This window comes from Myotis lucifugus, unplaced genomic scaffold (genome assembly GCF_000147115.1).
Source record: "Myotis lucifugus unplaced genomic scaffold, Myoluc2.0 scaffold_836, whole genome shotgun sequence".
In the NCBI taxonomy this organism is placed as follows: domain Eukaryota; kingdom Metazoa; phylum Chordata; class Mammalia; order Chiroptera; family Vespertilionidae; genus Myotis; species Myotis lucifugus.
This window is the reverse complement of record NW_005871884.1, coordinates 41,632-68,146: the sequence shown is the minus strand read 5'-3', so window position 1 is coordinate 68,146 and position 26,515 is coordinate 41,632. Positions and strand designations below refer to the sequence as shown.

Here is a 26,515-nt window from a genome sequence, read left to right as displayed (position 1 = left end):
TCTGAAGGGGTGGTACCTCCGCTGATTGAGAACCACTGCCATGAATCTAGTGAGGCTTGGAGAATAGGTTGAATCCTATTTGGAAATTCCAGAGGGTAAATTATTAGAATTTTAAAAAGAGCTTTTGGCTACAGAATTTTGAAAGAATTGGTGTGCAGTATCATATCCTCTAATTCAAACTTAGAGATGTGTGACCACCCGAATTCTATGCTGTAACTTGATTGCCAGATGATACAACACTTGACAGTGCTACCAGTTGCTGAGCTCAGAACAGCTTGATGGACCAAAGAGTGTCACTCTAGCCGCACTACCCAACCTTTGCTCATCAACCCAGCTGACTCCCAGAAATGACCTCAGGTATCCCGAGTTTCCCCAAGAGAACCAGATTCGGACTCAATTTCCTTCTGCTCCACCGATTTTGAGGAAAAGTGGAGTCCACCGCTGGGTGAATCTCTGGAGTGGCCCTCCGATGGCTGCAAGGCCAGGCTGGGCTTCAGCAAAGGTAACCTCCAGTGCATCACAAGGCAGTCCAAAGACTGGGCTGATGGGGTGCGAGAGGAGCAAGGCATAGAGATGAATCTCCCTCTATTTTTAACCAAAAGCTTTTAGTTGTTTTTAAGAGGTATGTGTGTTTTAAAGCTTTATCTGACTGATCTTTTCAGCAGAATTTTACTTTTTCTTTTAGCTATTTTAGTTGGTGTCTTCGAACAATTTCCTTCTCTCTTATAAAAAAAAAAGTCATTTCTGCCCAATTTGGGTTTCATGTAAAATGAAACAGGAACATTCGCCAAGAATATCTGATGTGCGTCTGCTTCCCTGTTGAAACTGCCTAAGCCTCTAACAGGGCTCTGTCAACACTTTTCTGGGCCCCATTATGTTCACAAGGTGCAAGACCCTTTGCTCAACAACACTTCTCACAGCATGCAGTTACTCTCAACTCAGGTAGCATTGAAAGACAAAAGGCTGCCTCCTCCCCATTAAAAAAAGTCATGTAGCATTTCTATACACTAACAATGAGCAATCTGGAAAGGATAATTATTGAAAATTTCCATTTACAATAGTGTCAAAAGAATAAAATACTTAGAAATTAACTGAGAATAGAATTAATTTAGGAATAGAATAGAGAGCACAGGAAGGAACCCTCACATATACGGTCAAATGATTTTCAACAAGGGTGGCAAGACCACTTAATAGGGAAAAGACAGTCTTTTCAACAAATGGTGCTGGGAAAACTAGATACCCACATGCAAAAGAAAGGTATTGTACCATTACCTAACGCTATATATAAAAATTAGCTCAAAATGTATCAAAGACCTAAATGTAAGAGCTAAAACTATAAAACTCTGAAGAAAACATAGGGAAAAGCTTCACAACATTGGATTTGGTGATGATTTCCTGGATATGACAACAAAGGCACAAGCAACAAAAGAAAAATAGACAAATTGGACTTCATGAAAATGAAAAGCTGTGTGCATCGAAGCATACTATTAACAAAGTGAAAAGGCAATTCATAGAATGGGAGAAAATATAAACCATATATCTGATAAGAGATTAATATTCAGAATAGATAGAGAACTCCTAAAACTCAACAACAAAAACACTATTTCAAAAATGGGCAAAGGATTTGAATAGACATTTCTCCAAAGAAGATATACAAGTGGTTGGTAAGTATAGGAAAAGAAGCTCAATATCACTAATCATTATGGAATAAAAATAAAACCACAAAGAGAAACCACCTCTCACTTATTAGGGTGACTACTATCAAAAAAAACCAAACAAACAGAAAATAACAAGTGTTGGTGAGGATAAAGAAAAATTGGAACTCTTGTGTACTTTTTATAAGCATGTAAAACTAGAGGCCCAGTGCATGAAAATTCGTGCAGTTGGGTGGCGGGGGGGGGGGGTCCCTCAGCCCAGCCTGCACCCTCTTGCAGTTGGACATCCTTAGTGCTGCTGAGAAGGTGGGAGAGGCTCCCGCCACTGCTGCTGTGCTCGCAGTCATCAGCCTGGCTTGTGGCTGAGCAGAGCTCCCCCTGTGGGAGCACACTGACCACCAAGGGGGCAGTCCTGGTAGTTCCACTGTTTGGGTCAATTTGCATATTGCCCTTTTATTCTATGGATGGTACAGCCACTGTGGAAAACAGTATGGCTGTTCCTCAAAAAATAAAATAAATTTACATATAATCCAGCAATTCCACTTCTAGGGATATACCCAAAAGAACCAAAAGTAGGGTCATGGAGAGATAGTTATATATCCATGTTCATAGAGGTGCTATTCACAGTAACTAAAACATGGAAGTGACCCAGGTATCCATCAACAGATACATGGATAAGCAAAATATGCTATGTACATACAATGAAATATTATTCATCCTTAAAACAGAAGGAAATTCTGACACATGCTACAACATGAATGAACTTGGAGGACATGAAGAGAGTCAAATCCAGTCATGGGAAGACAAAAGTGTATGATTTTATCTCCATGAGGTATCTAGAATAGCCAAAACCACAGAAACAGAATGTAGAATGGTGTTTTCCAGGGCTGAAGGGAGAAAAGAATGGGATTTATTGTTTATTGGATATAGAGTTTCAGTTTTATAGGATGAAAAGAGTGTGTGTGTGTGTGTGTGTGTGTGTGTGTGTGTGTAAATATAAAATGTTTTGTCCAAAACCTCAAGCTTAAACAATAGCCCAATTTTTTCTCGGCCACTTTCTGGGAAACCACATACTTTTTGGGAACCCTGGTCTAGGCCTCCACAGTGTTCAGTCCTTGGGGGGGGGGGGGGGATTTTGTCAGTGCTTTTATGGGAAAGCAGCTGGATGTGAAAAAGGAGAATGTGCAAAGTGATTCTCAAAGGGGCACTAGACCTCTGTTGGGTCATATGGTAAAACAAGAACATTCAGGATGTATCTTTCTAAAAAGAGGAGCACAAATCAAAGCCTATGTTTATTTTTTCTCTTAAAACTTAAGTCCGTTTCGATTTCCACCATGTTCTCTCCCAGCATGTCTAGACTGGCATCCTGCCCATTCCTCTTCTTTTCCCATCTCAACCCCAACCTTCCTACTTCCCTTCTCTGCCTGCACAGAGGTCTTCTTCTATGGTAAGAAGGATAAAGGCCCCCAAAGATGTCCATGTCCCCTTCCTGGAACCTGTGAATATGTTGTTACATGGCAAAGGGGAAATAAGGTTGCAGATGGAATTAAGGTTGCTAATCAGCTGACCTAAAGATCGGGAGATTACCCTGGATCGTCTGGGTGGGCCCAATGTAGTTAGGGGGCAGAAGAGAGTCAAAGGGAAATGTGACTGGAGAAGATGTTAGGGTGATATGACATGAGAAGGACTCAACTCACAGTCGCTGGCTTTGAAGATGGGGAAAAAGGCCAAGAGCCAAGGAATGCTGGCAGCCTCCAGAAGCTAGAAAAGGAAGAGAAAGAGCTTTTTCCTCAGAGCCTCCAGAAAAAATGCAGCCCTGCCAGCACCTAGAATTGAGCCCAGGGAGACCTATTTAAGATCCCTGACCTCCAAAACTGCAGGAAAATAAACCTCTATTATTTACGTTACTAAATATATAGGAATGTATTACAACAGCAATAGACTTTCTAGCTCAGTCTCCTCAGGACATCCACAGCTTTCCCAGGAACATGAGCAGGCATTAGGACATAGACTTTCTTAGATAGTCAAATGAAAAGAACGGGTTATGTACTCAGTTAATGGCAGATCTGTTAGCCAATAGCAGAGAAACCCTTAATAATGGTGATGGAAACAAGATCAGTGCTCATTTCTCTTCACATAGATGGTAACCAGTTCACAGCTGGTCTGGTGGCTCTACCATGTCAGTAAGGACCCAGCTCCTCCCTGCTCACCCTGGAGTGTAGCCTAGAGGTCCAAGATGGAGCTCTATGGTCAACATGACTACCCTCCAGGCCAGTGGCAGGAGGAAGGGGAGGCAAAGGTTATACCCCTTTCTTCAAGGATACTTCTGCTTATATCTCATTGGGCAAAGCTTAAGTTATTTAACTAGACTGAGCTGCAAGGGAGGCTGGGGAATGTATCGTTGAGCTTAATATGCCCAGTTAAAATTCAGGATTCTGGTGGGAGGTGGGAGGAGGGGGATCTCTGTAAAAAATATATATATATATATTACTAATGAAGAACAAGAAGGAGTATTTGGAAGCAAGCTGTAATCTTTGTGATCTCATTTATATTCAAGGGCAGAAGAATAGCTAACCAGAATTCCAAAGCTCCCTCAGGCCCCATGAGGATTTGGTAATTCTGTGATAGTCTGTATTCTAGCCTGTATTCTCGTGTGATAAATTTTAGTTTGGCTTCACAAAACAGTGTCCAGGGGCTTGTAGATCATGGCTGCTTCCAACTCTGGATGAATGGAAGAGTTAGGCTACTCTGCTGGGTAAGTCAATATTCCATCTTGGCCCTATAAGGTTTTGCAAACTGGTGAGATGTTTGTTTGATTTAGGAGCATATACTTAATTTCTCTGTAGGACTAAGATCGTTGGATCCCTAACCATGCTGATGAAATCATAGTTGTTAAAGCCTCCTTTTATTTATTTTTGTGTTTGTTTTTACATGTTTCTTGGTCTTCAAGCATATGAAAGCAGAGTCAGAGATCTTTGTGGCTTTAAAATTTCTTGCATCTTCCTTCCCACTTTATTCTCTCCAAACCCTTTGAAAATAAATTGAGAAAACAATTAACTTATCTTCCAGTGTATTTTTCAGTATTCTTTATAAAATAGCACTCTTTAGAAAGGGACTTCTTTGTTTACAGAGTCATACATAATTTTTTTTGTCATGAAGAACTAGATAACCTAAGGAAATAATTTATAGTCTTTTGTTTCTGTTTTGTTTTTAGGTTTTTTTTTGGTAATTAAAAATTATTTCTTGATTTTAGTAAAAAAAAATATGTATTGAACTTATTATGTGTTATTCTTCCTTCCCCGTGTTTTTATTTGTTCTTTCCTTTTTTTATTTTTATTTTTACCCCTTCCATACCAGAGATATTGTTTACCCTTGACTTCTTTAAGGGGAACTGAAGTTTTTATCATCTGCTGTAGCTGTTCTGTGAACTACCTTCTTCTTTCTTTTATTCTTTTATTTATTTATTATCTAAAGTTTTACATATGTCTCCCTTTTCCCTGCTTGACACCCCCCCAGCCATTCCCACCCCAGGCAAGCCCCCACCGCCCCAGTGTCTGTGTCCATTGGTTATGCTAATATGCATGCATACGTAAGTGCTCTTTCCTCTTTTAGATGGTAACCTGATCCTACTTTATCTGTAGATAAAAATATTCCCCAAAGCTAGCAGAAGTCACTGTTTTTAAAATAATGTCTTCAGAACAAGCTTCAACTCGTGTTGACTGCAGCAGTGATGTGATGCTTTTCGTTTCTTGAGTCATGCAGCTCTCAGCAGGGCTAGTGAAATTGCAGACAGTGCTTCATTATTGGGGGTCAGTGATCCCAAGGGGCACATTTACACAGATGGTCCTGAAATAGCACATGGCACTTTGGCAGAAGCGAGACCTGATCAGAAGGCGGGGAAAATGGGCACTGAAAATAAAATAGGAGGCATTCCCGAGATGAACAACAAGAATAAAGTGAGACGGGGGGCCAAGAAAGAATTAGAAGAGGAATGAAATTGGGATAGGAAGTGGAAGGGGGTGGCGTCAAGGATAGGAGGGGGTCTGGCAGAGCCTGGGCAAAGAAGCCATCTCACAAGCTACATAGATACAGAGCTCCGCTCTCTAAACACTTGTCTTCTATTTTCACATTTTAAAAAGTAATGTCTATTATACTTCATTTCGAATGCCATTCGTGAACCCATTGACATAATTAGCCATTTAGACCTGGCAATCCCTCCCCCTGGTCATTATAGATGTGTTTCTGAAGAATTGTGAGGAAAGTGGGTAGCTGTGAAGAACGCCATCTTTCAGACAGTGAAGAGAAGTGACTATTTGAAACAATGCTGGATCAGTGACACTGCAAAGCCACACCTCCCATTGCAGTGTCTCTGCAGTGTAATAGGCCTAGGTGGTTAGAGTCAACCAAAAAGTTGGTGTTTGAGCCTGTTAAGGAAACATGGTAAATTCCGTGTCTTTGGTCCTGAAGGATTACATAATTTCCCATTCCTCTCTCCACCTGCCTTTCACTCATCCTCCCAGGGCACTTACCACAGTATCTGACAATAGTCGTACCCTATAAATAACAACAGTAACAATGTGTACACTCACCCTCATTATTTTGAAGTTATTTAATAAACTATGATCATGTTAATAACTTGCTTTATTAATGTGGCGGCACATCTTATTAGGACTGACTCGGTAACAGACTTCATTTTTAGCCCCTAAATAAGGATGGAAGGGCAGAAGGTCAGGGGAGTTGGAAAAGCAAACTCCATATTCTGGTCCACCTGACAGTCTGAGGCAGAGCTGGACTGAAGAGAGAGAGGGCTGGATTAGCCAGGCCTGACTCCAGCCACTCTTGTGAGATCCCTCGGTTCTGATGAACTTGAGCATTTGGCAGCTCCTGACTTCTCTGATGCATTCTTCCTCCTCGTTTTCTTTCTCAGGGTGTCTGAAAAACCCACCCGGCACTCCAATGGCTAGCAACAACACTGCCAGCATAGCACAGGCCAGGAAGCTGGTGGAACAGCTGAAGATGGAAGCCAACATCGACAGGATAAAGGTAAGGACAACATAACCCACACCGCTCATCTAGCCCTGACTACCAGGAGCATGCTTGGCAGCAACCTATCATTTACTACTTTTTCCATAGAGAGCGATGAAACCAGTGAGGATGGAAGAGAAACTTCATAATTAGGCAAAAGTTCATTTTTCTAATGTCTGCTTTCTCTAGATTTCTCCAGCATAATACGATAGTATAAATTAAAATTGGCTGTGCATGTAGAATTAAAAACAAAACAATAACAACAAAACAAAACAGAAATAAAAGGCTCCTAACTGAATTCTAGCCAAGGAAATTGAAGAACACAGTCCACCAACCCACCTCACTTACCTTGTAGGACCCTCTTCTTATTCGGGTTTTAATTTTTTTCTGTCCTGATTTAAGTTCTAAGTTTAAGTTGTTCATCTTTCATGTCTAATTCTTCTAATTCACCATTGTAGGTCATTATTGTATTTTTTTAATCCGTCGTACATGATCTCCCTGAGAAGTCAAATAGCATAAAGGTTTAATGGAAGTTAATAGTCTATTTTTTTTCTTCTTTCTTTTATTCCCCATATTTAACCTGACACTTTGCCTTAAGTTGGGCCTAACTCATATGGAACCAAGACTTTAAATTCAAACTCTTTGTTATCAGATTTTAAATGTAAAATTAACTGACACAGTGTCGTTATTAACAGATAGCTACTGCAGGGTTGGTAAAGTGAATTTTTGTCAACTACCAAAGCTTCATTTCCTCAGAAGACCCAAGCATTTTATGAAATGGACCTCAGAAACATATCTTATTGTACTAAAATAGAACTAGGCATTCTTCCAAATGCCTTTTTTATAAACTAGCATATTTTTTTTCTATTTTCTCTATTTCTGACTTACTTCCTTTGGAGTGTGTTTCTAAAATAAGGAGCAATCAATTATGGCTCATGAGCCAGATTCACCCTACTGCCTATTTTTATAAATAAAGTTTTATAAGCACACAGCTGGGCCCATTCATTGACATATTGTCTGTGGCTACTTTCACACTAGAACAGCAGAGTAGAGTAGTTGCAACAAAGACCATGTGGCCCACAAAGCATAATATGTTTACTCTCTGGCCTTTTACAGAAAACTTGGTGGCCCCTGGGTCTAGAGCAGCCGTGGGCAAACTACAGCCCGCAGGCCGGATCGGGCCCGTTTGAAATGAATAAAACTAAAAAAAAAAAAAAAAAAAGACTATACCCTTTTATGTAATGATGTTGACTTTGAATTTATATTAGTTCACACAAACACTCCATCCATGCTTTTGTTCCGGCCCTCCGGTCCAGTTTAAGAACCCATTGTGGCCCTCGAGTCAAAAAGTTTGCCCACCCCTGGTCTAGAGCAGTGGTTCTCAGCTCATCTGTACATTCACATCACCCAGGGAATTCTATAAACGGACCAGTTCCAAGACCGCATTCTAGACCAATTCAATTAGAATCTCTTGGGGTATGATTCAGGCATGAGCATATTTTTTTAGTTATTAGTTAATAGTTAATATTGTGTAGCTGAGGCTGAGGACCTGGGTCCTAGGGAAAGGGATTAGCTCCTTTTAACTCCCATCAAATTTGTGCAGAGAGTGAAGGGAGAGCTGGTCTTTCCCTTGAATGAGCTTTTCCATCTATCCTAAATCTCCTTGTAAAATCTGAGTCCTTCGAATGGGCCACAAGATGTAACAGCTTTCATTCTTCTTCTTTATTCCCAAATGAGATAAAGAAAGGGCCTTCACCATCTGCCTCGCTCCTCTACCACCTTCCTCTTCTCCTCTTTTCCCTTTGCCTCTTCTTGTATACTCCCTTGCTGAAAAGTACAATCTGGTGGGTGGGCACAATCGTTGCTGAGAGAAGTGAGGTGCCCAAGGATTGTGGCATCAAAAGGAATTTTGCAGCCCTGGCCGGTTTGTCTCAGTGGGTAGAGCGTCAGCCTGTGGACCCCAGGTTTGATTCCAGTCAAGGGCACATGTCTGGGTTGAGGGCTCAATCCCCAGTGGAGGTGATCAGTGATTCTCTCTCATCATTGATGTTTCTAGCTCTCTCTTCCTCTCCCTTCCTCTCTGAAATCAATAAAAATATTTAAAAAGTCATTTTTTTTAAAGGGGAATTTTACAGTTCTTTGTGTGTGTGTGGGTTGGGGGTCGGTTTCTGCTCATAGACCTTCTGGAAAAGTCCGCTTTGTCTTTTGGGGTGGCCCAACTAAGATGAAAGTGTTGGTGAAGAACTATTGTGGTTGGCATTTTCTATTACTACTCAGCGTCCCCAGGCCTGGCTCCTGAAGGAGGTTCTGATAGTGTTGCTGGTGATGAAAAGCTGACAGTGGGAGGAAGAAGACAGATATAGGCCTTCTCAGTCAAAGGTCAGACCTTTAAAATTCCCACCTGAACTATTAACTGCAAGGGTTTCTTCTAAGCCAGTGGTTCTCAACCTTGGCTGCACATTAGAATCACCTGGGGATCTTTTTAAAATCCTGATTTCTGGGCCTCATCCTCCGGAAATTCTGTTTCTTTGTTATGGGGTGGGGCCACCACATTAGTAACAAAGAAACAGGTTGAGAACCGCTGTTCTAAGCTGATCTCTGAAATCTCATCTCAATTACCCTCCATGTTGTTGCCAAAGAAAAATTTCTATAAGAAATCTCATTATATTCCCCTCCTACTGAAAATCTTTTTGTGATTGCCATCACCTGAAAAATAAAATTCAAACTCTGTTTTTAAAACTTATTTATCAATTACAGTTGCCATACAATATTATATTAGTTTCAGGTGTTCAACATAGTGATTAGACATTTGCATACCTTAGGATGTGATCACCCCCATAATTCTAGTACCCATCTAGCACCATACATAGTTATTACAATACTATTGGCCAGGGGTCCTTAAACTACGGCCCGCAGGCCACATGCAAATACAAATATTGTATTTGTTCCCGTTTTGTTTTTTTATTTCAAAATAAGATATGTGCAGTGTGCATAGGACTTTGTTCATAGTTTTTTTTTAAACTGTAGTCCGGCCCTCCAACGGTCTGAGGGACAGTGAACTGGCCCCCTGTTTAAAAAGTTTGAGGACCCCTGCTATTGACTATATTCCCTATGCTGTGCTTTACATCCCAATGACTGTTTTTGTGACTTTCAATTTGTGCTTCTTAATCCCTTTCACCGTTTTCAATGTCTTTGCAAGTACAAGTCTTTTACCTCCTTAGTTAAATTTATTCCTAGGTATTTTTATTCTTTTGATGAAATTGTAAATGGGATTGTTTTCTTTTTCTTTCTGATTGGTTTTTATTAGTGTATAAAATACAATCAATTTCTGAATATTAATTTTACATCTTGCTATTTTATTGAATTCAGTTATTAGTTCTAGTAGTTTTGGGGTGGAATCTTAGGGTTCTCTCCAAATATAATATTATGTCATCTGCAGATAATGACAGTTTTATTTCTTCCTTTCCAATGCAGATGCTTTTTATTTCTTTATCTTGTCTGATTGCTGTGGTCAGGACTTCCATGCCTATGTTGAATAAAGTAGTAAAAGTGGACATTCTTATCTTATTCCTGATCTTAAAGAAAAAGAGAGAGAATCATTGATCAGCTGCTTTTAGCTTTTCACTATTGAGTATGATCTTAGCTGTGGGTTTGTCATATACCAGTATGGCCTTTGTTATGTTGAGGTATGTTCCCCCATCCTCACTTTGCTGAGAGTTTTTATCAATAGATGTTGGTTTATGTCAGTGTTTTTTATGCACCTATTGGTGTGATCTTATTATTTTTATCCTTCACTTTGTTTATGTGATGTATCACATTATAAAATTCAAATTCTTTGGCAGAGTATGCAAGGTTCTTCTGGACCGTACCCATCTTTCAGCTTCATCCCCTTCCTTTTGCCCATATGTTATACTGAACCACTTCATTCCCTTGGTGGGAATTTCAAATGCCTGGAACATTCAATCTCCTCCTCTCTACCTTTCTGTTTTACTAACTCCAGTGAATTTATAGTTCCTTGAAGACTCAGACCAATCATATATCCTTCAAGAAACTTCCTAAAACCCTCCTCCCAAAGTTGTACTTTTGTGTTTCTTCAGTTGTTCATTTATCTACACTAATAAAAGAGAAAGATGCAAATTGACCATACCTTCACAATGCCCACCAGCTAATCAGGAGTGAGTATACAAATTAATCCAACAAAGATGGCAGGTTAATTTGCATACACAGGCACCAAGCGGCGGGAGCTGGGGCGGGACACTTGCTTCTTCACCATGGCGATGATGCAGGCGTTCTGCATCACCCCAGCTGCTCCGGGCCTCTGGGCAGTGTGGGAAGGCAGAAAGGCAGCTCTGGCCCGAGCGAAGGCGGTGCCAGCAGCCAAGGGAAGGAAGGCCCATTCTTGCACGAATCTTCGTGCATCGGGCCTCTAGTCTAATAAATATTTTCCTAAGAGTGTTCTAAACTGTCAGGCCTTGTTAGGTACTAGAGATAGAGAGATGGATACAGATGAAAACATGATTCTTGCCCTCAAGGATCTCCTTGTCTAGTGAAGGGTTCACAAAGTATGAGCAAGACCTATCAGTAGTGCCAGTAAGATAGCCAAGGAGCATAATCACCAAGTATCATCAGAAAGAAGCCAACAGGCCCTAACCGGTTTGGCTCAGTGGAGAGAGCGTCAGCCTGCGGACTCAAGGGTCCCAGGTTCGATTCTGGTCAAGGGCATGTACCTTGGTTGCGGGCACATCCCCAGTGAGGAGTGTGCAGAAGGTAGCTGATTGATGTTTCTCTCTCATCGATGTTTCTAACTCTCTATTCCTCTCCCTTCCTCTCTGTAAAAAAATCAATAAAATATATTTTTTTAAAAAATAAGAAAGAAGCCAACAGCACACCTGACCCCCTCTGTATGCTACTTCTAAAGGGACCAAATAAATTTCTGTTAAAAGAGAGACAAAGCATCAGCCTAATCAACTGAGCACCAAGAAGCTGCCTTTCTGGGTGATCTTCTCATTCAAATCTACAAATCCCTTGTGACGTCATTATTAAATTGCTGGAAATGCTGCAGCAGCCTGTATGTCAGCCTTTGCTCTGCACATCAGAGCCAGGCCAGTATGCTGTGGTGAAGTGTCAGATTATTTTTAGTTTAGCTGTTGGATCAAACTGCGGCTGTGTTGACAGTTGTCAGCTAGCTGGCTTAGGGTTTGCTTATCTGCCTTTAGGGGTCCCTTCAGGGCTTCTGAACATTCAGGCTTCTCCACCTGCTCTCTGTGCAGATACTGTCAGCAGGAAGGGGCTTCTCTCTGAAGAGCCCAGGTTGTGATTTTCTATTCCGAGGAGTGACCTGTTCGAGTCATCATTTCTGGCAGCAGGGGCTTTACATACATCAGTCAGAGCCTACTGGGGCTGAGGCCACAAGGAACAGGGGGTAAGGGGCACAGCTGGCCCTGGAGCTGCTGAGGGTCCCTTAAGCAGGGAGTGGCCTTATCTCATGTGGCTGCATAGAGTAGCCCTACCATAAAAGGATCTCAATAGCATATTCATTTTTAAACCTTCTTGTTTCCTATCTCTTTACATCACAGATCCTGGGCGATGTGGGCTAAGGAACCCATTATCTATTCATAAGCTGCCGGCATATATAATTATACTCCCAGCCTTTCTGTGTTTCTTTGTTAGCATTTCATTCAGGAACAAAAATTAAAATCAAAGGAAGCTGAGCAGGGGTGTGGGGGAAGGGGCAGAGGGGGTGTTGTGGAGACCATGCCACTCGGATATGTGAAACAGCAGTATACTCACACTAAGGCAAGTGAAAGAAACCCTGTCCTGAGAGAGCAAGCTGAGAGCAAGCATAAAAGTAAAGGACAGCAGGACTTAGTTCATCTATTTATTCATCACTGTGTTCGGAGTCTTTGGGTTTCTAATAATAGGAACCTAACCCTAGCTAGCTTAAGCCAAAAGAAGGGATTGATTGTAAAAGGCAGAGAGCATCTCAGGATCCAAGAGCAGACATGTAGCTGGGTCAGCAGTGGACGTGAGGATTGAAAGGCCATCGGGAACTGTGGCTGCTCTGCGACATGTCTCCGCTTCTCTCTGTGTGTCTGCCTCTTCCTTTTCTGAGGCTAGCTATTCCATGTGGCAGACGCAAGATGACGTCCCCCGGCTCCCAGGATCCCATGTCACAGTTCCAGCTCCATAAAGAAAGAGAGAGATGGATTCAACCCCTTTTAGTCTCAATTCCATATTCTTGGAGTGGCATCTCCGTTCTAGCAAGAATGAGCCATCTGCAGCTACAGTCAACTGCCCTTAGAGTTGAACCACATTGCACAGACATGGCTCCTAGGAATTAACCCATCCATCTGGATGGGCAGGGGATGGATAGTTAAGGAGGGGAGAGAATCATTGTAAACTGGAAAAAAATGTTATATCATGAAAGATAATGTAGATGTGAGAGCAAAAGAAAGCCAAGGCCAGGAGAGTAGGTGAAGTGGTTGCTTCTTTACTAACTGGATGCTCCATAAATCAACCCCACATAAAAATGTCAAACTGATTCCTCATTTCTTCCAAGTGATCCCAATAGACCTAACTGGCTCTAGTAGGGTCCCTCAAATCCTTACTTGTCCGTGAATCTTTATCTCTATGCTGACCATACTTACTAATCAATATTCTAGTTAATTTACCCTCATCAGATAAATTTTTCCAACTAAACCATACAATCCTCAAAGCCAAAGACCATGTTGTTTATTTCTTTGCTGCCTTCATGGTGCTGAGGTCTCCAGGCATCCAGGAAACACTTTCTCGGTGGATAGTGTTAACTTCCTGTACGAAGAGTGTCATTTGACAAAACACTAGGAACTGTATTCTACGTGACATTTCCAATTATATCTGTGGTTTGGAAATTCTGAAAATTAAGGTAATTGCCAAATAAAACTGTGGCAGTAGGAGAAAATGTAATGAACTAAAAAGGAAGGGCAGAATTGACCATTTCACAGATAAATAAAGAGTATTATGTCATGCGTATGATTATAAGTAGCCAGTATTTAATAGTATGTCTTCTTTTTAAAACAGTTCAACATAAAACGAACAGACTGATTTTCCTAACTGGCAAATATGTGTAACTTATTTAAGCAAATATGAACACTTCTCATGATGAAATCATCTTTCTGGTGATTGGCTCATGACAGTTTGGAATTGAACTTCACAGAAAGCTGTACTGAGAAATGGACCAGTTAGTCATCATACTTGGTACTAGAGAGGGGACATACATCCCAGGTTTGGGACTTTTTAAGTATTTTTCCAGTACTGAATTGAAAGGTTTAACATTTCTTTCCTCAACATGCTTGCATTCAGTTTGTTAGACAGAATGAGATGCAAGCCTCCTTGTAGGCCAATTGAGAGTATTTTCAGGGATAATAAAATTGGCATAGTTTATCAAAGACTTACAGAGGAAAGGGCTGTGTTCAAAGCTGGCCAGTCCTAGTTCATTTGATTTGCTGAAAATGAAGCAAAAATTTAAAAATGCAATCAAGTATACATTAATAATTGAACAGAAAGCTCAATTTTTATGAGAGTTTATATAATTTTTAAATTTTTAATAGGTACTTGTTAAGCACCAAGTACGTGCTTAGCTATGCATTGTGCCTGGAGCTAGAGAAATAGTACTGTAAAGCTTTGATAATTTGAAATCTCTGGGAAATAAATTTTTCTGAATAGCCTAGTGTTCAGGCCAGATGGCTTCTCCCTTCTTGAAAAAAAAAAATATAACTATTTTGGAGGGTAACTTTGAATGTCTTTCTTCTTTTAATAAATAGAGTAAATTAAATATAAGGTACTTTCTCTTGATGACTATTGTTTCAAAAATTAATTATTCTATTTCCTTTTTAAAAATATCCTATTGATACGTACCATTAATTTAATATCACGTTGGAGTCAGACCACTCATTTCTCCTACTTTGAAAATTCCGTCATCTCTTCGCAGAAGTTCTGCGGTTTCTTTTGCCTTAAACCTATATTGCCAGGCCTGTGACAATGTTCAGTGTTCCATATAACGTCCCATTTTCAAGCCTCCATCTCAGTGAAATCTTTGAGCTTCTTTTAAGCAATAAATTAAAGTTGTCAACCTGCATGGCTCCATTACTGCCAGCAACTCAAGAAGGAACTATTGCATGACAATAGCTTGCAAGCATTTTGCAACAGCAATTTGAAGATGTGTCTCAAAAGATAGACTGGGGTGGAATTACATCATTTGAGGCACCTTAAAAGAAGAAAAAAACCTGCGTCCATTTTAGGGTGTAATGAAGACAGAGCTATATCCTGGCATACTGGTACGTTCTTGGGTCTGATCTTTATGCGTACAGACAACTGCTTCTCCTCAGAGCTGTCAGGGTGTCTGCCTGGAGTAGGTTCCTTTCTTTTTCCTTTTTTTTTTTTCTTTAGAGCCTAACAACACAGTCTGGTGGCCTTTATTGGGACTATCTATGAGTCCCCCTTCACTTCCTCCTGGTTCTTAGCCCCAATCTGGTTTGGTGAGGCTGCTGGATAGCAGGGTTTTAGCAGTTGTCAGTCTGGGGAGATCCTTGCTGTTGGCAGAAGTAAATTCCCTCACTTGCCCGTAAATTTCATCTCCTTAATCAAGGACATGCTCCAACAGTTCACCCTACCACCTGCCCATCCTGAATAATTTTGGCTCTCATTTCATCATTCCCAACAGCAGACAAACATGATGTTAATTCTCCCTCTTAAATAAAATGTACATTTTTTTTTCTGGAATCTCCCACTTTCTCTCCCAGCAACTGCCTCATTTGTCTGTTCTGCTGTATAGCATGACTTCCTGAAAAAGTTGTCTGTATTCGCTGTCTCTAAATTCTCCTTTCCCTTTCTTTTAAAAAATTATTTTTACTCTGGAAATAATATCAAAGTTACAGGAGAGTTTCAAATATAGTGGAAAGAATTTTCCCCCCTAAACCATTTGAGAATAAGTTGTCAACAGATGCCCTATCCCTCTAAATACTTTAGTGTGTATTTTCTACAAGTAAGAATGTTCTTCTATAATCAAAGTACAATAATCAAATCAGAATTAGGAAATTAACATTGATACATTACTACCTTCTAACATTCAGACCCCATGTAAGTATTACAAATCACCCCAGCAATGTCCCTTTTAGCAAAAGGACCCAGTTCAGAGTCATGTGTTACATCTAGTTGTTAGATGTCCTTGACTTTTGTGACCTTGACCCTTTTGAAGATTACAGGCCATTTATTTTGTAGATTGTAACTCAATTTGGGTTTGTCTGATATTTCTTTATGATTAAATTTAAGTAACAAAACTGTGGCATTCATATATTAGAATTGATGGGACATTTGTCTCATTAAATTCTATCAGTGAAGTACAATTTCAAATTGTCACTTATTAGTAATGTTAACTTTGATTACTTGATTAAGGTGGTGTTTTCCAGGTCTCTTCATGTAAAGTTATTCTTTTCCATTTACATTAATAAATATTTGGAGTTTGGGAGAGGGAATTTGAGACTATTACTATCCCGTTCCTCATCAGACATTCTAATTTTTAAAATTGTATTTCATTATATTGATAGGGATCATGGTTTCCTCTTTTATTCAGTGGTCTATAACCTACTATCATCATTTATTTTGATGTTGAAAGCTCGCTTCTGTGTCCTTTTGACATGCCCCCATCATTCTTGAAGTGCTTTCTTAATTTTTGTCACAAAAGGATGTCCTAGGATCCTCTGGTTATTTCCCTGCCCCAGCCCTAAAGTCATCCATTTCTCCAAAGAGCACAAGGTCCTTTGAGAATGGCCTTTAGAAATCATGTTGTGGATGTCAGGTGTGCTCATTGCTGGAGTGTTGTTGCTCCTACTTCATCTTAGTGGACAGAGCTGGAGAACACACACACACACACACACACAATTTTGTATCTATATTTATTTTACTCTATATATGTGTATATGTAACCATGACTTCACACTAACAGCAGGTCCTGTCCTACATCACAGGATTAGTTCCAGCTTTCTGCTTTCCGTATTTGTAACTACCGACACGTATTTGGTCAACTCCCCTGCAGGGAACCATTCTCCCGCTCCACAACCTCTACTCCCACTCAGGCTCCTATGCTCCTCCCCGATGCCCCCCTGCCCATATGCTCTCCTCGCCCTGCTGGAGCTCTGACATCCACCCTGGCCCCTGACCTAATGTGGAAACCTACCTTGCTTGGTCCACCCAATGCCTTTCAGATTGCATTGAGTTTTTTAGGAAGAAGGAAGAGGAAACCCCATTTGCTCCTAACCCATTTCAGTGAGGCCTCTCCTCCCATCATTGTACTCAAGCTTCTCTCATCAATATCGCCAATGACTCCAGATTTCTAAATCTAATGGTCAATTCTCAGTTTTTATCTCACTTGACCTGTTGGCAGCATTTGATATGGTCAACGTCTCTTTATGACTTGAAGCACTTTCTTCACATGGCTCTCAGTACTCTCTACTCTCACAGGCTCTCCTAAATTTCCTTTGCGGATTCCTCTTCGGCCCCTCAGCTTCTTCCATTGAAATGTTCCAGGGCTTGGTCCTTGTCCTTCTCTTTTTTATCTAAATTTACTCTCTTAATGATCTTGGTCATTCCCAAGGCTTTATGTATCGTCTATATGGCCTCAATTTATAGCTCTAGTCTTGCTCTCTCACAACTGTAACATTGTATATCTCACTGATTGATAGATGTTTCCATGTCAACCTATCCAAAACTGATCTTCCCTACAAAAACCTCTCCCTGCAGCCTTAACCAATGGAAATGATGCCAACTTTATCTTTTCATTTGCTCAGTCTGAACACTTAAAATTATTCTTCATTTTTCTTTTAGATTTACACTGTACCTCTAATCCATCAAAAAAATCCCGGTGATTCTACATTGAAATGCTGTTAATTCAGAATTATACAACTTCTTACCACCTCTGCTGCTATTACAGTATTCTGAACCACTGTCATCAACCTCTCACTTGGATCAGCAATAGCATCCAGGGTCATCTCCACTTCTACCTTTGACTTCCATAGAGTCCTGTTCTCAACACAGCATTCAGAGTGCTCCTGTACAATATGTCAGTGGCTCCCCATTTCTTACTGTAACTTCCATTCTGTATGTTTTTACCTAAAGATTGATTACCTTCTCAATTAAGTAACCTGCTCCTCACCATCATCACCAAATGCACTCTCAATCCCTCTTACTACCCTACTTCACTTTTCATTTTCTTATAAAACTCAGTACCTTCTAACATTATCTATAGCAATTTATCATGTTTTATTTTCTGTTCTCTTTATTTTCCCACTCAAGTACTGTGTAAGTAATTTGATTATGCTGTGCTTGGGAGTAGTTTGATTCATGGTTCTTCATTTAGGGGTTGTTGAGTTACTTGAGACTATGGGTTTTCAGTTTTCATCAAATTTGAAATTTGGAAAATTTTCCACCATGATGTCTTCAAATATTTCTTTCCTCCTCTCTACCCACCATTTCTCGTCTCTCCTTCAGAGACTTCAACTACACGTATTTTGGGGTCACTTGATGTTGTCTCCTTGCTCAGTGTGTGCTGTTTGTTTCTTTTCAATCTGTTTTTGCTCTGCTTCATTTTGGAGAGTTCCTTTGGTCGCCTTCAAGTTTACTAATCTTTTCTCCTACAGTATCTAATCTATTGCTAATTTCATGTAGTGTAGTTTTCATCTCCAGGGATTTGATTTGTGTCTTTTTAATATCTTCCATGCCTCTTTTTACCATGTTTTCTTTCCTTTATCTTTATTATTACATGGACAATATTTACAATAACTATTTTAACATTATCCTTAACTACAATGTCAATTCTGGGTTTTTTCTTTGTATTAATTTTTCTCCTCATTATGGGAGAGATTTTTTGTCTGCTTATTTCATGCCTGATCTTTTTTTTTTCCCTAGACATTGTGAGTTTTCTCTTGTGGCATGCTGACGTTTTTTGTATTCCTTTAAATATTCTGTTCCCTTAAATATTTTAATTTTGTTCTGGGGTGAAGTTACGTCACTTGGAAACATTTTGATCTAGTCAAGGCTTACTTTTAAACTTTGATAGGTGAGTCCTCAGCAGCCTTTAACCTATGCCCATTTAGCACCACTACTGAAGCAATACCCTTCTTAGGACTCTATCCATCCCCCCATTTGTTGTGAGGTTTTTCTGGCCAATTGACACAAAAACTAAGTGGGCCTTTGTGCTCATCAGGGATTGTTTCACTTGATCCTTCTGGAATTCTTTGCACAGCTTCCAGAAGTTTTCTCCCACGTGTTTGCTTATCAGCGTTCAGCTAAAGACGCAAAGGAACCCTCTGAAGGCCTCCGGAGCATGAGTGCTCTCCACCCACCCCCACCCCCACCACTACCACCCCATCACCACCACACACACCAGATCTTTCTTCCCTGTTACTTTCACCTCAGCTCAGGGACATTTCTGAACTCTCTTTGGTACTGCCTACCTGTGCTGCGGCCTGGGAACCCTTTCAGGCAGTTAGCTAGGGCAATCATAGGGCTTGTCTTGTGTTCATTCTCTCAGGGATTACTGTCTTATGCTGCCTCTTATATAACATTTAAAAACCAATTTTTCATATATTTTGTCATATCTTTACATTTAAGCAGAAAGGTTGAATTGGTCTCTGTGACTCTATCAGAATCAGAATTGGAAGTCTGCAATACTGCATAAGTTCCTCAAAGACAGGAATCTTTGTGAATTTCATTCCCTAATCCCAAGCCCCCAGAACTGTGTCTGGCATATTAGGTACTCAGTAAATATTATTTGAATGAAACATTTGTTGAATAAGATTACGTTTGAGAACTCTTTCAGCAATTATTTGAGTGTCGACTGCATGCCAGGCACCAATTACACAGTGGTGAATAAGGCAGACAGTTCCTGCCTTCATAGAGCATCGTGCTTAAAGGGAAAGACATATATCAAAAAGAAAATAAACAAGCATGATTATAATTATATACTGTGGTAAGTGATGTTCTATGAAGGAAAAGAATGGGGTGCTTTGAGAGAGAATAATGAGGAAAGTCATTCTTGGGTGAAGTGTTCAGTAAAGACTCTACAAAGAGGCAATATTTCAGCTGCCCCCTGCAGGAGGAGAAAGAGCCAGCCTGTTGAGGTGATGGGAAGAATGTTTCAGGGAATTGTATGTGTGGAGCTGAGACAGAGAAGAACCTGGAGATCGTGTGAAATTAGAGGAGACCTGTGCGAGGAGGGAAGAATGCCACACATGGAATTGGAGCAGTGGGTAGGCCCAAAGCAGGCGGGACCCACAGGTTGTGTTATGATGTTCTAGTTTTCTACAAAGTACAATTGGAAACTATTGAAAGTTTTAAATAGGGAATGAGAGGAGCCAATTTATATATTTTAAATGTCTTTCTAGCTGCATATGGAGAATACTATTCCTGGCACAGTTAAAATTCTTAAACATTTTTTGTGCCCTAAACCTGTTGGGTTGCCTGTTGGAGAATATGGTCCCCTTCTCAGATTAATGTTTTCAAATTACAAATGAAACTAATTATATTGAAATATGGTTCATCAGAATATTTTTTAGAAAAATATGTTGTAGGGATTAAATGAGATACTATAGGTAAAGTGGTTCTCACAATTCTGACACATAACAAGGGCAGATAAATATTAGCAGTTATTCTAATTACTGCTAGAATTTTGACATTGTTTTGGACTATCACCCACAGGAGATTGCAATCTAGTTGAGGAAACAAGATAAAACACAAAATATATTTTGAGAAGGAAATCATTCAAATGTTCAAATAAAGAGATGAGCAATTCTAAGCTATTAATCTTGCCCAGAATGGCACTTCATTTCATAACAAGATTTTGAGAATTTCTGCCACATATTTGTGTGTGAGAATTGCAAACAAGTAATGATGGTGCTGGGTCTCTTCTTAACAAATGAGTTTTAGATATTACTTGCATGACCTTGACCATGAGCATCTCCTTCAATTTTGTCCAGTTTCTGCTGCTTCTAGCTAAGCTCCTGTTTGGTGTAATAATGACTATGGCTCAGACAGTAAAAGGCACACAAAAAAAGTAATCAAGATTCTGAAAGTCTGTTCTTTGCTTTCATTTAGAGGAGCTAAGACAAGAACAGCATGTTTCCTTTCATTCTGTCATAGTAGCATTTCATAAAGATGCACAAAGAATTTTAATCAACCTTTAGAACTAGCCCTGCAGTTGAGTAGTTTGTTTGTGGATGGCAAACAATAAGGGTCCAAGTTCTTTTTCTGCTGTGCACTTTGCTATATGACATTGAATAACCCATGCAATGTGCTGAGCTTCAAGTTTTCATTTATAAAAGGAGGATAACAGTTTCTACCTCAGATTATTGTGTAGATCAAAAGAGAAAACTTAAGTCAATATCTGGCACAAAATAGAATTACAATAAAAATATTTTATAAGCAATGTAATGCCTATTAAAAAGTTATGTTTAAGCCAAAAACTATAACAAGAGACAAAGAGGGTAATTATATAATGATAAAGGGGTCAATTCATCAAGAGGATATAACAATCATAAATATGTATGGACCTAATATTGAAGCACCTAAATATATTAAGCAAATATTAATAGACCTGAAGGGAGAAATAGACAACAATACAATAATAGTGGGACTTCAATACCCCACTTTTAACTATGGATAGATCTTCCAGACAGAAAATTAGAGCAAATGTTGGACTTGACCTTCATATTTGACCAAATGAACCTAACAAATGTATACAGAATATGTAATCCAACAGCAGCAGAACAGACATTCTTCTCAAGTGCACAGGGAACATTTTCCAGGATAAGTTCAATAACAGGTGACAAAACAGGTCTTAGCAAATGTAAGAAGATTGAAATCATACCAAGAATCTTTTCCAACCATAATGGATGAAACTAGAAATCAATAACAGGAGGAAAAACTGAAAAATTCACAACTATGTGGAAATTAAACAACACACTCCTAACAACCAGCCAATGCATCAAGAAGAAATAAAAAGGGAAATTAAAAAATATCTTGAAACAAACCAAAAAATGGAAACACAACATACCAAAACTAATGGGATGCAGCAAAAACAGTTCTAAGAGGAAAATTTACAGTGATAAATGCCTACATTAGGGGAAAAAAGAACTAAATAACCTAACTTTACATAGCCCTGGCCAAGGTGGCTCAGTTGGTTGGAGCATCGTCCTGTATACCAAAAGGTTGCAGGTTTGAGTCTCAGGGAACATAACTAGGTTGCAGGTTCATTTTTCTCTCTCTCTTAAAAAAAAATTGATAAAGACATATCCTCAAGTAAGGATTAAGAAAAAACACAGATTACACACAAAATTAGCAAAAAGGAAGGAAAAAACAAAGATTAGAGCAGAAATAAATGAAATGGAATCCAGAAAAACAATAGAAAAAAGATCAGTGAAACTAAGAGCTGGTTTTTTGAAAAGATAAACAAAATTGACAAACCTTTAGCCAGACAAATAAATAAGAGGAAAGACTCAAATGAGTAAAATCTGAAACGAAAGAAGAGACAACTGATTCCACACAAATACCATGTACAAAGAATCGTAAGAGAATACTATAAAAAAATCAAATGCCAATAAGTTGGATAACTCACTCTCAGGGCTGTACAAATGCAGAGTTGAGACTTGCATGACCCTTGACCCTGAGCGTCTCCTTCAATGTTGTGCCCTAAGTGCCTTATTCCCCGCACCCTTGTCCTGGACCTGCTTGCGACAATCCTGTGAGGTCAAGATCACCAACTCCCTTCTCTGCAGGTGGGAAACAGAGTCTTATGGAGGTTGAGTATCTTGCTTCACTTCCACTTGAGCTAGTAAGTGGTGGAGTTAGGATTTGAACCTGAATTCTTTTTTTTTTTTTTAATATTTATTTTATTGATTTTTTACAGAGAGGAAGGGAGAAGGATAGTTAGAAACATCGATGAGAGAGAAACATCGATCAGCTGCCTCTTGCACACCCCCCACCGGGGATGTGCCCGCAACCAAGGTACATGCCTTCTCTGCAGGTGGGAAACAGAGGTTGAGTATCTTGCGTTCACTTTCACTTGAGCTAGTAAGTGGTGGAGTTAGGATTTGAACCTGAATTCTTGCGGGGAGGTGGACACCAAAGCCTGGGCCTTGACTGGCTGCACCTGCATCAATGCCTCCTCTGAAGTTTCGCTTGTTGTCTTCCTTTGCAGGTATCCAAGGCAGCTGCAGACTTGATGGCTTACTGTGAAGCTCATGCCAAGGAAGACCCCCTCCTGACTCCTGTTCCGGCTTCAGAGAACCCATTCAGGGAGAAGAAGTTTTTCTGCGCCATCCTTTAAGTCCCCATGAGGAACCTGACGAGCCTCGGGGCTCCTGGGACACTGATGTAGAGTTTTTAGCAAAGTGGGCACCTTTCTCGTCCACAGCATTTCAATAGAGGGAGGAGAACCACCCCGGAAACTCCAGGCTATGCATGTTTAAAGAACTGGTCCCCTTTTTGACAATGAAAGCCAATCCACACCCTGAGTTAAGAGCTCTGATGTCTGCAGAACTGCCTGGAGGAGGGGACTGTGTAAATTTAAAATCCGCGTCATTTCTTTCCTGCTGTCCCTCCCAAAATGTTCTATTTCTGCTTCATATTTTAAAAAATCAAAAAAAAAAAATCAAACAGACAGCTGAACTGAGCGAAGATACGTATGACCTTCTTGGAATGAATATGGCCTTTAGATACCCTTTGGTCAGCTGAGTTGTCCGGTGTAACCGAGGTTCGGTTTAATGGCGTTGATGTCTAGTCTGTGTGCCTTCCGTTTCCTTTTCTCTTTCTCCCTGACCCTCCCTCTCAGCCCTCCCATTAGAGTAGGACAGAGGTAAGGCTGGACTTGTCTGTGAGACTGAACTCCAAGAATGTATAGGGAGATATTCCCCGTGGTTTATCCTCATGGCGATAACAAAAACAAGGCCGGTTGTCTGTGTTCTCTTATCACTATTCCTAACATTTGTACATGATAGCTTTGATTCTGCAAGTTAAAGTAAATCATGTGTTGTGACTGGTGCTTTCATATATTTGTGACAATTTTTGAGTAATATTGCATGAAAATGTCCGTGTTAACATCCATTCAGAAGTTTTGTTGTTTTTCTCTAACGTTTGGAAAAGGAATGAGCGAGAAAAGAAGCTGGGAAGGAAAAAAACTCAGTATCTTGAAAATTGAGATTACTTTAGCACCTTAGCCATGCCTAAAACACCTCCTAGTTTTCCCCTCAGTGTAAACGCCTCTCCAACACAATTTCCAGAATCCAAAGCATTTGGGTTTTATCTGGGATCCAAGGCGTCCCAGAGAAAACCCAAAGCAGGAGGTAAGAATCCAACATGGTTGGGAGGTGCGTTTGCCATAGAGTAAGAGTAAATTCCTTCTTTCCCTGAATCTCAGAAATTCTAGATTAAAAGAACTCCTTCTGTGCTCTTAAGAAAAACCTGCCCCCCTCTTTTTTTCAAGTATCAGGAGAAATGAACCCATGGCACCAGAGAAAACCCATTCTCAGGATCCCTGCTGTTCGCCCTCCTGGGAGAAGGGGCAGGTGTGGCCTCAGCAGCCACCTCCACCAGTGAGGGCCTGGCTTCTTTTTCCACTGAGATGGTCTTTGGGTGCCACTCGCCTATTTTTTTTTTCCACTAGAATCTTTTCTTTGTTTTTGTTCTCCATCTTGTTTGTTAGAGTCTCTCAGTCTTGATTTACAACTTCCTTGCAGCTAGAGCCCTCTCGTCCCAAGAGGTGGCGTTGAACATGACTTTTCATGGCAGCTCTGGCCTCCATCGGTAATGGGAGGCCCTGGAAGCCTTTATCACTTTTTTTCTGTGCCATCTCCAGACTAAAGAGAGCCTCTCTTACATCTTCTTGCTTGCTTCAGAATCCCAAAAGACCATTTCCAAATTAACTGTATTCTGCTCTCTTCCCTTACCCCCATTAAAAAACAAAGAAGGGTGGAGAGGAAGGAAAAGAGAAGATAAAAAGACTTACTACGCCAAGGACAGATTTTGAAACAGACTTGGTAAATATTTCCCTTAGTTTCTTTTTATGGACACGCTGGTAAAAGCATAAATGCATCCAATTAAAGCTCACACCTGCGGTGGGCAAAGAGAAAACAGAAGTATTTGTGAAAGGAATGAATGCACTTCTGTAACCAGATCCTTCTGTTCTGTTCAAGCTTTGGGATTTTGTTACGGTCAGTAGGACACAGATGAAGATTTAGAGGAGAAAAACCCTGGCGGAGTATGTATTCAACTCCATTGTTGTACCATTAGCTGAGTAATACTGTGGAATCAGCGAAAACCATATCCATTTGTAATATGAATCAAAATATGAACTGAATATGTAGTCACATAAAAACAAGTGTGAATAAGCACTCTTTGCTGGTGATGGCATCCTTATGAGACCCTGATGGTTTTCATAATCCACACCATTTCTTTTTCTCAGAAGGACTATTGATATTTTCACGTAAGTCTAGATCTTTGGAGCAATGAACATGGAATGAAAACTCTAGGAAGCACCACAGCACAGCTCTGGGAATTCAAAGTAAAGGAAGTTCCAAACTTCATGTGACCTTGGTTCCGAAAGGAGAGAGAAGGCAGCAAATACACAGCCCATCTAAGTTTAAGGAAAGCGTGTTGGCTTTTTCATAATGGCACGTCCCACAGCATGGAATTATAATACCAGAGTTTTTATATGAGTTTTGGCTTATTGATAGTTTTACTTATTAAGGGGGGGAAAGCTTTTTTTTTATTACTTATGCCTCTGAAGAGCTTTAATTCTTTTAGAAATTCAACAATCATTTTCACCAGCATAATTTTATCTGAAGGGGAAACTTAGTTTAATTATTAAAGGTCCTAATTTCTGTGTCTAATGTATTTGATAGTAATGAAATCTGCCATAGAATTAGTTAGCCAGTAACAAAAACCCTCATATTTAGTTAAAAAAATTGCATCATTCTCAATATTAACTCCAGTTTCATTTCTTTCCATTTTAAACCAAATACTATTTTATTTAAATCAGAGGTTGTAAATAAGTACTTTGATCTGAGGCTAATTTGCTAACAATATTTGAAAGCGAGTGCTTACCAAGGAAAAATTTTAAACCATTTCTTCATACACTCATTCACAAATAGAATTTTGAGAAATCAGCATGCTGTCTTAAGGAATATTTGTACTCTCTCTCTTTTAAAAAATATTTGCTTCTAGCTGCTCCTGGCAATGGTGAATTGTTACATTGTGAATATACATCAATGTTTTCCCAGCCTAAAAATTGTTCACTTTTCCTACATAAGATCCATGGAGTGTGTCTTTCAATGAGAGGGAAATACAGAAATGTTAAAGCAGGGAAACCTGAATGCGATGTGTACATTTTCATCCAACATGGACCATTTATTTGTTTTAATAAATGGAATTTTCAGACTCAATTCATATGCAGTCAATTTTATTACAAAGTCCTGTGAACCACCTCGCCCATCGGTTGATTTGAGAAGGATAATGACACATAAAGTGAATGTGGAAATGAGAATTCATTGATTTTCTTTAGGGTTTTGTTAGGAGAGGTGCCCTAAGGAACAAAAACACACATGAGGCTCTTCACAAGCCTTTCTCCCTGTACATCTCAGGTACAGGGCCTGGGCGCAGAGGAAGGGGATGGGGATGCATCACGGCTCTGATAGGCTAGACCCGTGGTTGGCAAACCGTGGCTCACGAGCCACATGCGGTTCTTTGGCCCCTTCAGTGTGGCTCTTCCACAAAATACCACATGCGGGCGCACACGTACAGTGTGATTG

General features: G+C 40.0%; 1 protein-coding gene across 1 annotated transcript in view; it reads left to right on the top strand.

The window, feature by feature from the left end:
• Positions 1-26,149, top strand: part of GNG2 (G protein subunit gamma 2) — a 110,952-nt gene extending 84,803 nt beyond the window's left edge. The window contains exons 3-4 of the mRNA XM_006106483.3: positions 6,583-6,698; positions 22,909-26,149. Coding sequence (XP_006106545.1) covers positions 6,612-6,698; positions 22,909-23,037 — 216 coding nt within the window. The 5' untranslated portion in view covers positions 6,583-6,611 and the 3' untranslated portion in view covers positions 23,038-26,149. The remainder of the gene's footprint in view (positions 1-6,582; positions 6,699-22,908) is intronic.
• Positions 26,150-26,515: the final 366 nt, after the last annotated feature.